This window comes from Rhyacophila brunnea, unplaced genomic scaffold (assembly GCF_057557595.1).
Source record: "Rhyacophila brunnea isolate RB1 unplaced genomic scaffold, BYU_Rbru_1.0 scaffold_22, whole genome shotgun sequence".
In the NCBI taxonomy this organism is placed as follows: Eukaryota; Metazoa; Arthropoda; class Insecta; order Trichoptera; family Rhyacophilidae; genus Rhyacophila; species Rhyacophila brunnea.
In genome coordinates this window covers 12,274,014-12,290,486 of record NW_028232882.1, presented here as the reverse complement: position 1 = coordinate 12,290,486, position 16,473 = coordinate 12,274,014, and the positions used below count along the sequence as shown (strand labels likewise).

General features: G+C 33.9%; 1 protein-coding gene across 1 annotated transcript; it reads right to left on the bottom strand.

Moving 5' to 3' along the window:
• Positions 1-5,948: 5,948 nt before the first annotated feature.
• LOC147070058 (glucose-induced degradation protein 4 homolog) lies at positions 5,949-16,223 on the bottom strand. The gene is made up of 4 exons (XM_085949839.1): positions 16,030-16,223; positions 10,279-10,446; positions 9,649-9,881; positions 5,949-6,772 (listed from the first exon to the last, which is right to left on the bottom strand). The coding sequence occupies exons 1-4, from the start codon at positions 16,174-16,176 to the stop codon at positions 6,709-6,711; spliced, it is 612 nt and encodes a 203-aa protein (XP_085805965.1). The 5' UTR covers positions 16,177-16,223; the 3' UTR covers positions 5,949-6,708.
• Positions 16,224-16,473: the final 250 nt, after the last annotated feature.

Here is a 16,473-nt window from a genome sequence, read left to right as displayed (position 1 = left end):
TTTTGTGAACATTTAGAGTCCGAATGCAGTCTCCTCTTAGTTTACCTACAATTATTGCATCAATATAGTTAGTAGTCTACACGTCTTTCGCCACTTTCAATATTTTTTCACATTAATTCACCATTCTTTATTTAGACGTCATATGCTATTACTTGTTTCTTCATATCTCAATACAAATTGTTTCAACAAATAATTAATACTGCCTCATAAGTACTGACGAGTTAAATATACACCGGGATTAAAAAAAAATTCACAAGGTATATCAAACAGAAACGGTGAAGGAGAAACCGACCAGAATAAATGACGCTTTATGACTGAAGCCCAGACAATTATGTACAAATTAGTGTATATTCACATTAGCTACGTTTTTCGAAATACCTTCCTCTTATATTTTGCATGACTGCTGTTCTTTAATTATTAACGGGGAATTGGGGGCGGATTAGCTCGGCGGGACACCGGGAGAAATCTCGGCGGGCTGATGAGCCCCCGATGCATTTTTTTACTGTTAATCAAAATTATGTTTAAACCCTTTCAGCGAAAACATTTTCTACATATTAGAATAATAAGTTGATCGGTTTAACCGCATCAATTTAATTAGAATATAAATGGTAGTAAATTCCATTAATGTTAACTTGTGAATACTTTACTTTCTCGTATCAAAAGATATTGCAGAAGAGATTATATATTTCAAAACCTCAATAAATCGTTTTAGGATAGTGAGACCTCTTATCCTAGAGATTGCAATCCCAACACAATTGTTATTCCCAGGACAAAAAAAAAACTGAAGATTTGTCCAAATTTTTTTGTTTATTTTCTTACCAATATAAAATTAATTTATACATATATAATATTAATATTATACAAAACATATAAGAAATTTCACATATTGATATCATAATTAAATTGTATACAAATACAACTCAAAAATTCCAAAGCTTTTATTTAATGATGCCATTTGATAATATAATGTGTAATATGTACTAATATTTTTTCTTTATAATTCAATAAACATGTCGAAACATTCTTAAATGTGTCCTGTAAAATCGAATGACCGTTATTGGGATTAATAAATTATTATTATAAGGGAATATCTCGGTTAATTCCGAATCGAAATGTAAAACCCAAAAAATATTATTTTTCCCAAATATAAATCAAGTTTTCAAAAATTTCAAATGCTATCGTATTAGAGCAAGGTTTTGTTTCAATATTAAACTAAGGTATCGACAGTAGCACTGTGTTAATTGACTAATTTTGTATCAATATTATTAACCCAATGCTTACGGGCCGCACAAAATTGTGTTTTTGCTAATTACTTTTCAAATGCAAATTAACACGTTAATTAAAAAATTAATTAAAAGGGCCCGTAAGCATTGTGTTAATATCAGTGGTATTTCAGTAAATGTCTATGCAGGCTGTATGTAAAAAATAATGATTATTCAATATTTTGTCTTATTCCCTAATCCCATGACAGGAGAGATTGATGGTTTGTTTATAAACAAACTGTTTTCTGTCAATGACATTTCTTTAATTATACACCAAACTCTCTCAAAAATCTTATGTAATACATTTGAGCCCTCCAGAAAAAGAGCATTACAGTAAAACCTCGTTAGTAAGAACACTGTAATTCAAAATTTTCGCAAAAAAAAAGTCTTTGAACATTATTTTGATATAAAACCATACCTTTAATTCGAAATGGCATATAACAATATTCTATAAATCATAATAAAGTACACTAATTCATGAGCCAGTCATTGAAAATTGTGACAGACTTTTCTTAAAACATCAAAAATTACTTAATTATGAAGGTAATAAAAATAATCCTGACATTGTATGACCTATTGACACACAACGGTGTGTCATCAGAGGCACAACTGCACTCCACTCAAAGGAAAAACGATAACTCACATGTTTCAGGGCTATAGGTATTCAATTGTTGTTTATTGGATTTTCACATAGTTTTACTAGAGAACCAATGCCAAACAATTGTGTTGACAAATTGGAAAAATAAAAAATATTTTGTATTTTTCTATAATTCTACTTGGTAACTTCAATTTATTTGCAAATTTTAATTTGAAAGAATTGTATCGGAGATTTAGTAGGCACATCTATGATCGGAAACAAAATTGATGAAAATGAAAAAAAAAAAATTCTAAATTTTTATAATTTTCCCCCATACACTTCATATTTCGTAATTAGATTTTTTTTTCAATTTTCGGTCCCATGGAATTCGTATTAACGAGGTTTTACTGTATTGTGATAACGCCAATTTTCATTAAATTAGTTCAAATGACACAATCCGTTTCGATAAAATAATATGAAAATGGTGACATTTTTCGTGAAATCAAAATAAAGATTGTTGAAATTTAGTGAAACGTGTGGCAACTATCAGTTACCCATGGATATTTGACGCAACAAGTATTACCTTTTAAGAGTAGCTAATGTTTTGGATTAAGTTTCTACCGTTGTATCAATGTTTCGAATTATGCAACCGCAGCTAAGTTAACTCCATCCAAACCTTACCGTCGACAATTTATATGAAATGTCTTTTGAAGTAAAAACAGAAATAAAAATTCATATAATTTTGTACTGAATACTGTTTGTTTCTTATTCACACCAATCCCTGTTGAAATTTTTATATGTACCAAACCAAACCCAACCCAACCAAAACTATGTAACGGAACACGTTTGGTGGTGAGAAAACTCATGGGCAATGTGATTCACGCGACGATAATCAAAGGAATGTTCAAAGGTGAGGAAGTTCTCATTCCGAGAATTTCGATGATCCCAACCGATATGTCATTCGAGTTTAAACGAATTCAATTTCCAATTCGTCTTGCATTCGGCATGACGATCAACAAATTACAAGGCCAATCCTTGAGTGTTTGTGGCCTGAATCTATAAAATGAATGTTTCTCTCACGGTCAATTGTACGTAGCATGTTCATGTGTTGGCAAACCATCTGCTTTATTCGTTTTCGCACCTGACAACAAAACGAAAAATGTCGTAAATCACAAGGTGCTTCAATGAAGGGAATCGACCCGAGTGCAACCCATCCAGCAAATAGTTTAACAGGAAGTACTGCAACAATGCTACGCGAATCATTTCGATTCGCTTCAATATAGCAAATGCCTTGCTGCCACGTGAATTACATTCTTTTTTTTCTTTAGACCATTTCAATAATAATAGGATCATATGGGCCTCCACAGAGTGGAGGTTTGTATTAACAGATTTTATTTTTACGAGAAATTGACGTGAACCACTTGCTCAACCTATTAGGACCATACTCTGACTCATGCACAAATTGAAAAACAATATGTCTTCACTGTTCTGGCAGAACTTGCCAGACACAGGATTCGAACCTGGGACCCTCGACACTATAGATCAGCGCTTAATCCACGCGGTCATCGTGGGTGAACAGTTCAATGTAATTAAAATAATTTTGATTTGATTTTTGCACATTTATTGAACTTATTCATTTTAACTTAATAAAAAACTGAATTTAATTCAGCTAATAAGTTAACACAAGATTATTGATTCTGAGGCAGTAAGAAGTTCGCCGGGTCAGCTAGTAATTATTAAAAATGAGTTTCCATTTTCGAAAAACGTCAGCAAGTCAATGAAAATTATACCTGTTGGAAAGATAATATCGTCACTGTTCTGGCAAGACACTAATTCGAAAAAATTACATATTGAGTTAGTTATACCAAAATGTTCCTTATTTCAAACTTTACCGTCTGGAAACCTTCTTAATACATAAACAGTCTTTATTTTAAAGTCATCCTTTTTACGATTACTTAATAAACTCACATGATAGACCATTTCAAACATTGTAACAACTTCAAAGTCAAATTACTCAAATCTAGTATTCTCCAGTTAGTGTGTTCTGCCAGAACAGAGATGATATAGAACATTTTTATTGAGGCAAACATTTTACGAAAATGGAAACTGCCGTTTTTGTTTTCAATCCTCTCATTTGTACCATAATTTTGGTCCGCATACTATGTACGATATAAAGAACGGTATTGTATGCCTAAAATAGTATAATTTTTTGTTATAAAATAATAATATAATAATAATAAATAAAATAGTATAATTCATTACCTGTTTTTATTTAAGTCAAATTATAGGCTCACCGAAAGAATTATTCAAACTTCATTGTTGTACTTATAAAGTAATTTTTCCCATCTGTAAAGTTTTAATTTTGCGAGATGTTTTGACAGCTCCACGTTAATTTTGCGTACTCGTAAGTTATACCGCAATATATGAGTTTTCGCTATAAGCTACAACACTCTGGTGCCATTTCAATTTACAACACAATTCTTTTAATACATGGCCAAAAAAAAAATGTCAGTTGCACTCATAAAAATAAATACAGTATACAGCAGTGGTTTCCAAACTTTATGTTACTACGCCTCCCTTTTAAAAAAATCTAATCTTGGCGCCTCCCCCCTTTTATTTCATTAAACAATACAGACACGTTTTTAAATAGTCAACAATGTACTAATACAAAAATGAAAAAAAAATATATAAAAAGGTTTTGCTACTAAAGTACTTATTTTTAAATTAATTTGTTTTTCATGCGATGAATATGCTTGTTTATTAGCACAATCAATTTCAATAGTAGGTAGCCAAACTCAATTTATCACCGTTTATTGACAAATGGATTCTGTCATGGGCCCCACATCCTGAAGCTGGCCCCCAGGCCAGGATCTTTGGCGGGCCCACCTACCTATCGCTGAGGTTAAGGGCAGTGTGGTGCTCTAATGTAGTGTTTCCTAAATTATACACGGGAGTTATCATTTGTATGTATATCAATCATCATAATATATAGGTATCACATCAAATTGCAACGCACAACCATATATTTAAAATATTTAATAGACCTGAAACAAAGCAGTTTTTTTACTATTAATAAAATAATGTGAAAAGTGCATTAGCAAACTAACCAAGAACTTAGTAAATAGATTTTTGTTTGCTCCAATATATCTGACGCAGAAATCATTTGAAAACATAGCGAACTTATTTTTTTTGTAATTTTGAATTCCAAAGCTCCAATATTTTGTGAATGCCTTCACTTTGTCTTTTTAAATCAGTGAATGCATTAGTGGTCCTTGTATTGATTTATTCACTCAATTTTTTTTAAATTTCAACCAAATTTAACAAAATTATCGTTCCTAAACAAATTAGCCTCAAATTTCAACATTAGGTATCATTTGCTTTTATTTAATTTTTTCACGAGATACATCAGCGCGCTTCACAATGATATAGAAGTGAGGTATTATAAAATTAGTCTCCATATTTTCAGACAGGTTTGCAAACAATCTTTTATATTTATAGGACTGTTTTTTATGTAGTTTATAACTAGCAGCCGTTTTATAATCTATGCATTTGCAAACTGCAAACCTGTGACGCCCACGGTGGCCGCACGGCTTAAGCGTTGGACTATCACGCCGTGGGTCACAGGTTCGAATCCTGGATCTGGCAAGTACACATATTGTTTTTCAATTTGTGTGAGTCAGGGTATGGACCTAATAGGTTGAGCAAGTGACTGACATCCATTTCTCGTAAAAAACAAAATCTGTTAATACAAACCTCTACTCTGTGGAGGCCCACATGATCCTATCAGGATCGGACATGGTCAGGAAACCTTTCACGCCTCCCTTTGCGACACTCCGCGCCTCCCAGTTTGGAAATCATTTTTTTCCATATTAAGAATTGGATGGAAAAATTTTCACCAGATGCAGATGAGGACCTGAATCTGACAGAAGTAGCCCTCACAAATAAATCTCAGCACAGGTATTAATCTTCAATATGCAATCGATAGTCATTTGATCGCACCCATACATGGCCGCAGCTGGATAATTGTGTAAATGAGAACATAAATAAAATACAACATAATATATAAATGATATTGAAATGATAGATGGATAGAAACAGGAGTAAATAATGCAATTTTGATTTTAACTCATGGCGAGCTGTTTATTATAAAATAATGTCCATAATTCTTTTTGAACACTTTAAAATAATTTCTCGAAAAATTTACAAATATGTTATCGGTATAATAATATATTAAATAAAAATATTCACCGTGTACGATGCGGGTACGGGTACAAAGCTAAAATGAATGTGCCTATACATAATAAAATATGCGAATCGTCAATGATCAAAATGATTCCATCGTATCGGTGTAAAGCCGAAGCAAATAAAACCATTTCTTCGGTACCTACCAAAATGATAACAATATATTTTATTATTAAATATCTTATTTTGTGTCATCACATCCATCACATTTCATTATTAAGACAAAACAATCACGAACGTAACATACATTATCCGCCTACAAAATTAAATTAAAAAAAATAATAATTAACGCCTATTTTAGTGCTAGTGCGTTGGAAAAGATCATTTCAAGAGAAGGTAGACCGACGGACTAAACAATAATAAGATTGCATTGCATTCACATTCACATATAAACAAACAGATATAATATATATGTTTAAACAGTCGCTTGTATCGAGTATAAATTTCAGTCTACCAAAGTATATCGAATCAACGGGTTGATCTATGATGACTATCTGCTGGCTGATTTCGCTATAAACGAAACGATATCGTAATTATTATACAAAAGGCAAGATCGCTATATTGTTTATTTCACTGATGATCGATGGCTTCTCTGTGTGATGGTCGAGGATGGTTTGCGATTGGATTTCATCTGAATTCATAGATTTGAATACTATGCTCGGGGACATGACTCAGGTTCAACGATTGGTACCTACAAACAAAATATGCATTACTAATTCCGCTGGAAATTACCGCTGATTAAAAACCTGATGTGAAAATTTTTACAGGAGAGCCAAAAAACTGCTCTATAAAGTTGTCATGAGCGATATCCATGCGCCATTTTTGTGCACAGGTATACATAGCCGGCTTGAGCGCAAACATGAAGGTAATGTTTTAATTCTGTATGTGAATAACTTAATTAACTAGATCAGGGTTTCCCAAACTTTTCCTGCAACGGAACACTTCGCAAACCCGGAAATTTTGACGGAACACTTAGCTTCTTTTTTTGGTTGGGTAATTCATACAAGCAAAAATTTAAAAAAAATGTTATTAAAACACATTATTTATTTAGTAATTATTTTTAAATATAAAACTATAATATAAACATAAAACTATGAATAGATAAAGCACTTGATGATTTTGAGTCCATGAATTGCAAATCTTCTTGATATCAGGCACAATATTAGTAAGTTGCATTCTAATATCTGGTGTGGCGTCAGCCTGTTCCTGCACTTTGACTTCGTTGCAGCATAAAAAGAAAATCCAATGCATAAATAGGTTGTAGAAAACGGAAGTAAAACAATAATAGCTTGTTTTGAAAAATTGGCGTACTCTGACAAACTCGCCCAGAAATCATTTAAAGGCTGATCTTTGTATTTTTTTTCAAATCAGAGTCACTACCTAATTAAATCAATTAGATTTATTATTACTCAAATATTGGCTGTGCTACCACTTTCCCGCCTTTCAATATGAAGTAGATTCTTTACTTATTTTACTTCTACTTAGTAGAATGTGTTGCAGTGTATAAAACCTTTCCAAATTGTCATATATGCATATATTCAGGTTTAGCGGAACATAGTTTGGGAAACCCTGAACTAGATAACAGATAGTATCACGAATGAGTGTTTGTAATAGCTCAGATATGAATACATATTGCATAAATTGAAGGTATTAAAGGTTTCTATTTATATTTTAATTTTGGCAGTGTGTAAAAAAACATAGAGGTTCTCTGCGGAGGCCCGCATCCATCAGGATCGGATATGGTCAAAAGAAAAAATTAAATAACATGATTTTATTAAAATATGCAGTGTAATGAACAGCAGAAAACACATTTTGACAAAATTGTCACAGAGATTTTAAAGTGCCGATTTTACTTGTGTGGTCATCATCAGCATTTGAAGGTTCTAGAAGCAAAAACGTCAATTTCTTTTTTAGTAAAATATTGGCAAGTCAACTAATAAATTATTCTATGAGAACGGAAACTGCCATTTTTATTTTGTTACGTGTTCGATGTGAATACTTGAATTAAAATAAATGTATAATAATAATAGAAAAATAATTGTTACAAAATCAATTACCTATCGAGCAATGCAACTGCTATTCGATCATTGCATGCAATCAGCGTACAAGTAAAATCACTGCCATTTGAATGTACACATTTAATTCGGTTGAATGCAATGACATAAATATGGACGAAGCATCTGGAGAAAAAAATGACACTCATTTTTTTGTCGGGTCTGCCGAATGGCATAATCTGTTCTAACGTCATTACAATAAAGGTGATATTGCTATAAATTCCTGATGCTTTTTGTCGGGTCTGCCGAATGGTTCGGTTCGAACGGATTCGCTCAAATGAACATTGACACTAGAAACACTTCTAACATGGTTCTAACGCTATTACATACAATAAAGGTGATATTGCTATAAATTCCCGATGCGTGATATCGCATAATGGAAATTGCGTGACGTCTCCCTATACATGTGCGAATGTCGCTATGCGCGAATTTACTTTTTAGCTACTGTATTGAGTGCGTTGTCCATTAATAATGTCATTGGTTGAATGCGATCATTGCTTTGCAATATTTCAGCCAAAATTTATAGTAAAATGCACAAAATGTAATGGCATGCATAAGTAAAAAGACTACCATTTGAATGTGCACATTCAATTCGGGTCATGAATCAACACTAAATAACTCGACGAGGATGTCGTGCTGACTTCAAAAAGAAGGATGGGAGTTGCGGTCATTCTGTTATAGATGTGTTGCCAGAATTAGAACACTTTGTTTTGTTTATAATATACTTATACCCCATTTACACGTGCATGGATTTACTGTTTACAGTAAGAAAATGTATGGGTAAACATGTATTATCCTGCAGTTGGCAAGATTACATGGATGAATCAAACAAGTTTGGAAGCTTCTGAATTTTAACGTGCAAGTAAGATGCAAGTAAGAGCAGTAGAACGATAATGGCAAACCTGCCGGTAAAAAAGCAAACTACGATTTTCAATACGTCCTGTCAAATAGTCTTTTCAAATGACAACATCGCGTCTCGCTTACTATTGTAGAATGAGATTGGAGAGACAGTCAGCACTTTTACGTGTAAACAGTTGTCACGATAGTTTAATATAAGCACTATCACCAACAGTAAATCCATGCACGTGTACAGGCGCTATTATACCTCACTGCATAATATATTATGGCTTTTCGCTAAAATGGCTTTTTTTATTCATGGCATGGCATCATCATGATCATAAAAAAATTTAAACAAATAAACAAATGGAGGTAGAAATATTTTGACCAAATCTAATTGTAACAAAAATGAAGCAAGCTCATTTGAAGCAAGGAACGAACATTCAACTTCAAATTATTCCCGATGAAGAATCAGTGAATGAAATTAGTTATATTGGCGGATTTTTCTTTTTATCCATTCACAGAAGTTTACAGCAAAGTAAACGAATATTTTTTTTTGTCTGAGGTCAATGATTGTCCACGGCGATAAATTTCCAATTCCATCCAACATTGAAAATGTAATTCTCGTAAGTTAGATGGATTGCCAATAATACAAATCAATATTGAGGACTCTTACCATTCTGAACTTCTGTGATAGTAGTAACCTTCTATGGTAGCTGCCGATTTTTGGAAACAAATGTAATAAAAGCCAGCAAATGAAGCGCCGTTAATGTCTTTGATAGTGTGGTCGGGCACCAAAAAGTGTTCTTTCCATCTCATGAATACAAAATCTGTTGATGCTAGCGCCTCATAATCAAATATGTCACAATTAAATGTTTTCGCGTACTGGAAGAACGATGTGAATTTACTCTGAAAAATAAAACATTAATTTTTAAAATCAACTTAGAAATTTATCACCACATGAATTGCAATTATTATAAATTAATAATAGACACAAGTTGAGTTTTATCACGTACAAGTATTGAAATTTATGTTTGAGTTTATGTAATGCTATAAATGTAGAAAAGGGATAGTTGGTAAAATTCCAAGTTATTGACGCATTGGCAATAACAGCACATCCCCCACCACCAGCTGGCATTTTGTCATACGGAGTGATGAGTTTCAGACTTTGCACTATTACATTATTTAGTGGATTTTTTCAATACTCATCTCACTCTATTCAGTTTATTATGTCGCAGTTACTATGGTGATTGATCAGCATACCATGTTGCAGTAGAGTGAAATGAATGGATGCAGTTTGAATTACCCAGTGTTTTTTGTCGACATCTTCATCTGCGTCCCATTTCCTTGTGAGGAAGGGATACTTGGCAGAGATGATTTCACCATCGAAGAAGGTGGTCAGTGTGGGGAATTCTTCAGTCAGTCCTTTTATCTTGAGATAGCCGCACAGATATGAGTTCTCTTCGTCTACATGCTGCCGACAAAAGAGAGGAAAACAACATCACTAAACGCATTGTCAGTTCCAAAGAATTCGGACTATAAATAGAAGGACCCATATACATATTATGTTATTTCTGTTATGACATTTGAAATTATTTAACAAACACGTGAAGCATGGTTAAGTTGGTTAACTCCACAAATATTAACATCGCTCAGCCGCCATTCCGATTTTCTTACTCGAGTGCAGTTATAAACAGTTGTAGTTATATTGAGTGCTTATCTACTTATCCTGCAAATTGGTAAATAAATGTCATAAGAGTAGTGTGAAATCCTCTGTAAATGAAATCATTGTAGCTGACTTAATCAGTGGACCAGAAGTGCTTTTTTCCTTCATACATTAGGCTATATTTCTTAGAAGAACATCTTTGGTTAGTTCATAACTTTATCGCGGTATTAATTTGAGGGGTTATATTTCTTAGAAGAACATCTTCGGTTAGTTCATAACTTTATCGCGGTATTAATTTAAGGGGTAAGTGCAATAAAAAGTCTCCACTCCCCTATTCCCTCATGTACCTTCTCATCCCTCATGGTACAGTGCGTAAGAGAATATAAATTTAATAATATTTAACCAAACACCTGCAATGGCCGAATGGTAACGTGCGGGCTTATAAATTCGAATCCCCGGTCTGGCAAATTCATATTTTTTTTTCAATATGCGTTTGGAAACACTGATTGAGCAATTCGCCAACATCCATTGCATGTTAAAAAAACTTGTTATGAAACCTCTTTGTGAGCCAGCCAAGATCCACCATCGTAAAAATCCCCGAAACAAGCATGGCATTCATAAACTACAAAAGAAGTTGTTTATTGTAATGAAATGCTGAGCCGCCGGCGCTGGTAGGTACCTACTGACTTCACAAAACTTGGATTTTTTACATGCAATTTCAACCATATGCGTGGATACTTTCTCAATATTGTCAGCGAAAACACCAATTAGGTACATAGACACTTAACTAGTGTCATAAACGTAATCCGATCCCGGCGGCATCGGTCTAGTTAACTGCCCGGTCAGATTTTATTACTTAGGGTCGAAAATGTTGTTTTTAAACGATCAACACATTAACAGTTTTGCTCGCTATACCCGAGAAGTAGCTTGTTATAAAAGTGAATAAATGTATGGAGAAAATCATAAACTAAAATGACAACGAATGTTTCCTCATTACATCTGAGATCTCGCTATTTCCGTGATCGTAATAACCAAGTTCAACTGTATATTTTAATAGACTAAACATATTTTGTTTCAGGATGTAAATATGCTTTAACAAATTGCCTGGTATGTCTTACTGTCAGTATATTATAACATAATGATCACTATCTAAGTCTGTATTGTTATTCTTTTACAATGTTGTAGTCTATGATGTGTATGCTTGCCAAAAATTTCAAGAAATGATAAAAACTGAAAGTCTGATATGAAAATAATTGAAGTAACAATTGTATTTGAGAGAATAATAGATAATTTTTTTTAATCTCCGAGGGGTCAGAGGTTATTTTCATTATTCTTATAATAGTAGGTATGAATGTACATTGGTATTAGTATTGTTAATGTGTAGATTTTCAGGTCTGAAATAAACATGAACACCACGTCATCATTATGTTTATCTTAAAGAGAGAGCCGCCATATCTGTATCCGGCTCGGTTGGGCTGCTCAAGTAAGCCCACTAGAACAACAATGCTTTAATTGAAGGGACATGACTGCGAATTTTGAATATATGCCCTTATTGCAATGTATCTCAATTTATCACAGTCCAATAGTCGCAAAATAATCTGTAATAACCAGCCGACGCAAATACATGAATGTTATGTATATTAGTAGTGTCACTTTCTTATGTTCAGACTTAATCTCAATGTAAAAAGGTTTTCTTCAATCTCCTAATTCATCATCATTGTCAGCCTGAAGCTATCCACTGCTGGATGAAGGCCTCTCCAAGTTGATTCCACTTCTCTCAGTCCTGTGCGTTGCATCGTCACATACTTCTGCAGAACTTTATCATTTCATCGATCCAGCGGCCTCTAGGTCTACCTTGAGGACGTTTTGTACCTCTCGGACACCACTGGATGACTAAATTTGTCCAACGATTGTCCCTTCTTTGAGCTATGTGTCCAGCCCATTTCCATTTGAGGTTTTTTTGCGAACTCTATTACATCGCAAACTCTTGTCTGTCTCCTTATCCACTCATTCCTCTTTCTGTCCTTTCGCGTTATGCCCAGCATGCACCTCTCCATACCACGTTGTGCTACTCTAAGTTTCTGGATCTCTCTTTTATTTAGGGTCCATGTTTCACACGCATATGTGATTACAGGAAGCACACACTGGTTGAACACTTTGCGCTTTAGGCACAGTGGAAGGCCACTTTTGAAGACATTATTCAGGCGGCCAAAAAGCGCCCCAGCCTAGCTTTACTCTGCAAACAATTTCATCAAATATACATCCATCTATACTCTATAGACACTTGTTGCCCCAGATAGATGTAGTTTTTCACCTGTTCGAGCTGAGTGTCATTGATAAGGATCTCTTTTGGGGCCGCAAAGCAGTTGAACAATATCTTAATTATTAGTTTCAAAACTTGTTGCCAGTATTTCAAGAATGATTCATCATTATTATTATCATCAGCCTATATCGATCCTCTGCTGGATGTAGGCCTCTTAAAGCTCATCACATACATGATTATTTCGATTGTCGATCGATCAGCTTCTAGACTACTTTTCTACCTTTCGGCTGTTGTGTTGTGGGTTGTGGCTGCTTTGTGACTACAACTTGATGACAACATTTGTATGGCAATTGTCTTTTTTCCGAGCTATGTGTTCAGTCCATTTCCATGTTATGTCTTAATTTATTGTCTCTAATTCACCACATACCCCCCCCCCCCCCCCTGTTTGTGCCGTTATCCTCTCCTATCTCTCTTTTACTGAGGGTCCATGTGCACGCAAACATGTAATGTAATGATTACAAAAATAAAATTATACACTTTGTTATATGAATACGTGTATTAAATAAGGCTCTAAGTACCAAACAGTATTATTGCCTGTAGTTACAAAATACCGAGTCATTGCAGTAAAATTTCATGAAGCAGACCTTTTGAAAAATGTAGTTTTACAGTGTGAAGCAATCACGGCAGCTTCTATAATTTTAGGTATTAAGAACTTGCAAGTGTCAACACACCATCGTCAGCTATTTTATATTGAATGCCGTTGACCACTGCAGTGCTACTTACACCATTTGAAGTTATTAGCGTTGGTATGTAGAACATTTTTCTATAAAAATGTCAGTTTTTATTTTTTTGGTACTTAGCGCCTTAATTAATACACATATTCATATTATGGTCATATCGCGAGCAAACAAACCTTGAGAAAACAAACCCAACAACCAAGTAGTATTCTAAGCTGCCTTATTGTTACTTTTGTTTCATCAAGGACAAACACTAGAACCTTGTAGTTCTCCACTCGCGATATGCTGATGAAGTAAAAAATATAACAACATTATTCAGAATAACAGAAAAATGTTGCATGCAAATAAACCAGTACGCATTAGTTATCTTCAGTAAAAATGTCATTTTTATCTTCATTAAAAACGTCAGAGAAGATTTTCAATCCAATGTTTGATTGGTTACTGGACAAAACAGAACAGCCAGGGGAAAAATGAAACATTAATTTTTGTGGAATCTATTTGGTTAGGTTAGGTTAAGTTATGTTAGGTCATTATTTCGTTGTACCTAGTCACCCAATCATTTTGAACATATTATATTGATTAAGATGAGACATTTTAAGCTTGCCAGCAACACCGAGTTAAGTCCCGTTTATTTGAGGCTTTCTAGCGATTAGGAATGCAAAAATTAGGTATATAATTTGATTTATTATGGCGTATTGGAAATCTGTTATTAAAAATCTATCAACTTAATAGAGATAGGACAATTTTAATATTAAATTTATATTTTTCCTGAAAGGTCATAGTTATATTTTTTATCGTTGTTCTGTATTGTCACTGTTCTGTTTTGTCATGTTCTGTTTTGTCATGTTCTGTTTTGTCACTGTTCTGTTTTGTCATGGAACCGTTTGGTTAGCCCTGCGATGTTTTGTAAGAATATCTTCACTATGGATTTCTTTATTTCTTTAGGTCCCAAAGATGTCGTGGAGTTTGTGCAAGTGAAAATTAGGATCGAGTGATCCACACAGTCTAATAATAATATGTTGGTAACTCCATGTTATGTTGTCGTTCCGAGTGAGATGAATCTTGCCTTTGAGCCATATTAAGATGTATGCATGTGGAAGGCCTCTTTTCTCCACTCAATTGAGTACATTTAACAGAAAGTATTATTGCATCTATAAGCTTTATTTAGGTTTTGTTTAATCATTATCGCCGTAAAATCATTACAAGCAGTATTTTGAATCTTTTCGCCCGACGGCCTCAAAACCAAGTTTTGTGAAATTCGTAGAAAAATTTCCACCAGAAATGCACAGTTAAAACATGATTAAAACTTAACACCGATCATAATATAGTTAAAACGAATCACATCAGTTAAGTTACTACTTTGGATAGTTGCCACACTTAATTCCAATATAAATTAGTAAATACACCAATTTAAAATTGATACCAAAATATACCTAGGCTAGGTACAAACTTTATAATATTAACTATTTATTTACTTAAGCGTCAATGACATTGAGCTGCTTGTTGGCAAATTTACAATCTGCCTGTAAAGTCGCCCAGTGTCATCAACGAACAAGCTTTTAAGCAGATTGTAAACATTCTACCAAGAAAAGTTGAAAGCCGGTCAACTTTACACGCTACACACCGGCGTGTGGGCCTACTGCGTCTGCGCAGTAGAGCGTTGTTGCGACCTCCCGATAAAAAAACGAACTACGTTCTGTCAAAATAGTCTCTAGCCTGTTGGCTTCTCAGCGAATGGAAAGTGTTGTGTGTCATCATCACAATCGCAGTAGTTGAATCCCCCACTTTTAAATTCGCCAACAAACAGCTTGTAAAGTAGCTCAATATCATTGATACATAACTGTGGTAAAATTGAAATTTGAAAGGAACACACATACCTACTTAAATGTATCCATAAGTTTTTTTTAATACTATCTGACACTGGAGAGCTAAATTATTCACAAAATGCATCTCAAGGTTCCTACATTTAAATGTGTACCTAGTACAGCAATTACTTGTATGAAATAATGACTGCATCAACCGAAAGGTGAAATAGAAAACAGGATACCTTTTCACTATAGACATTTATGATTATGACTATGTAGAGAATTGGAAACGAATCCATGTCACCAAAAATTCATTCATCTTAAATAGCTGTTATCTCATTTATATCGAAAAATCTTTACCGATAAATGCCGCTTGTGAAAGGATTCAAGGGGACATTTTGGAGGGAAGTTCAAGTGACGTAAAAACTGTGAACTATCCAAAAAGATTGCATCGATTCCGGCAGCGCACAACTTTAATCGTCTAATTATAGACGAAATATTTTACATAAATTTTTGGCTCACGGCGAATGCGACGCAATGGTTCCACACAAAGAAAAATACGAAAATTTTGTAATCCGGGACTAACCTGTAAAACAACTTCTACCTCGTATGAATTTCCTTTTGACTTTTGGTGGCCCTGAAATTTTGATCCATTGTATAACAAAGATTTGGTGACACCCGGTTGTTTCGAATTGGCTGGGGGCGGCGGAGTGATGTCCACTTTCACTGGCATCCTCGATCCATTCAAATTGATGCTTACAAGTGACAGCTTGTAAAAGTGACGGAAGAACAGACAATATGGCGTTCTTTTTCTCTAACTCTATTTATAACCGACCGAATATAAATTTTGTCAGTCGTGCAATCAACTTGTCAAATAAATTACAAATATTTATTAATATGAATTATTCAAATAAAAAAAATATGTATACTGCAGAATTTATTTTCTATTTTCTTTTGTTTCTGTGAATAATTTAATTAATTGCTATTTCATAAAACTTCTCTGTAACGAATTTTTGGAAAAAACTTTTCA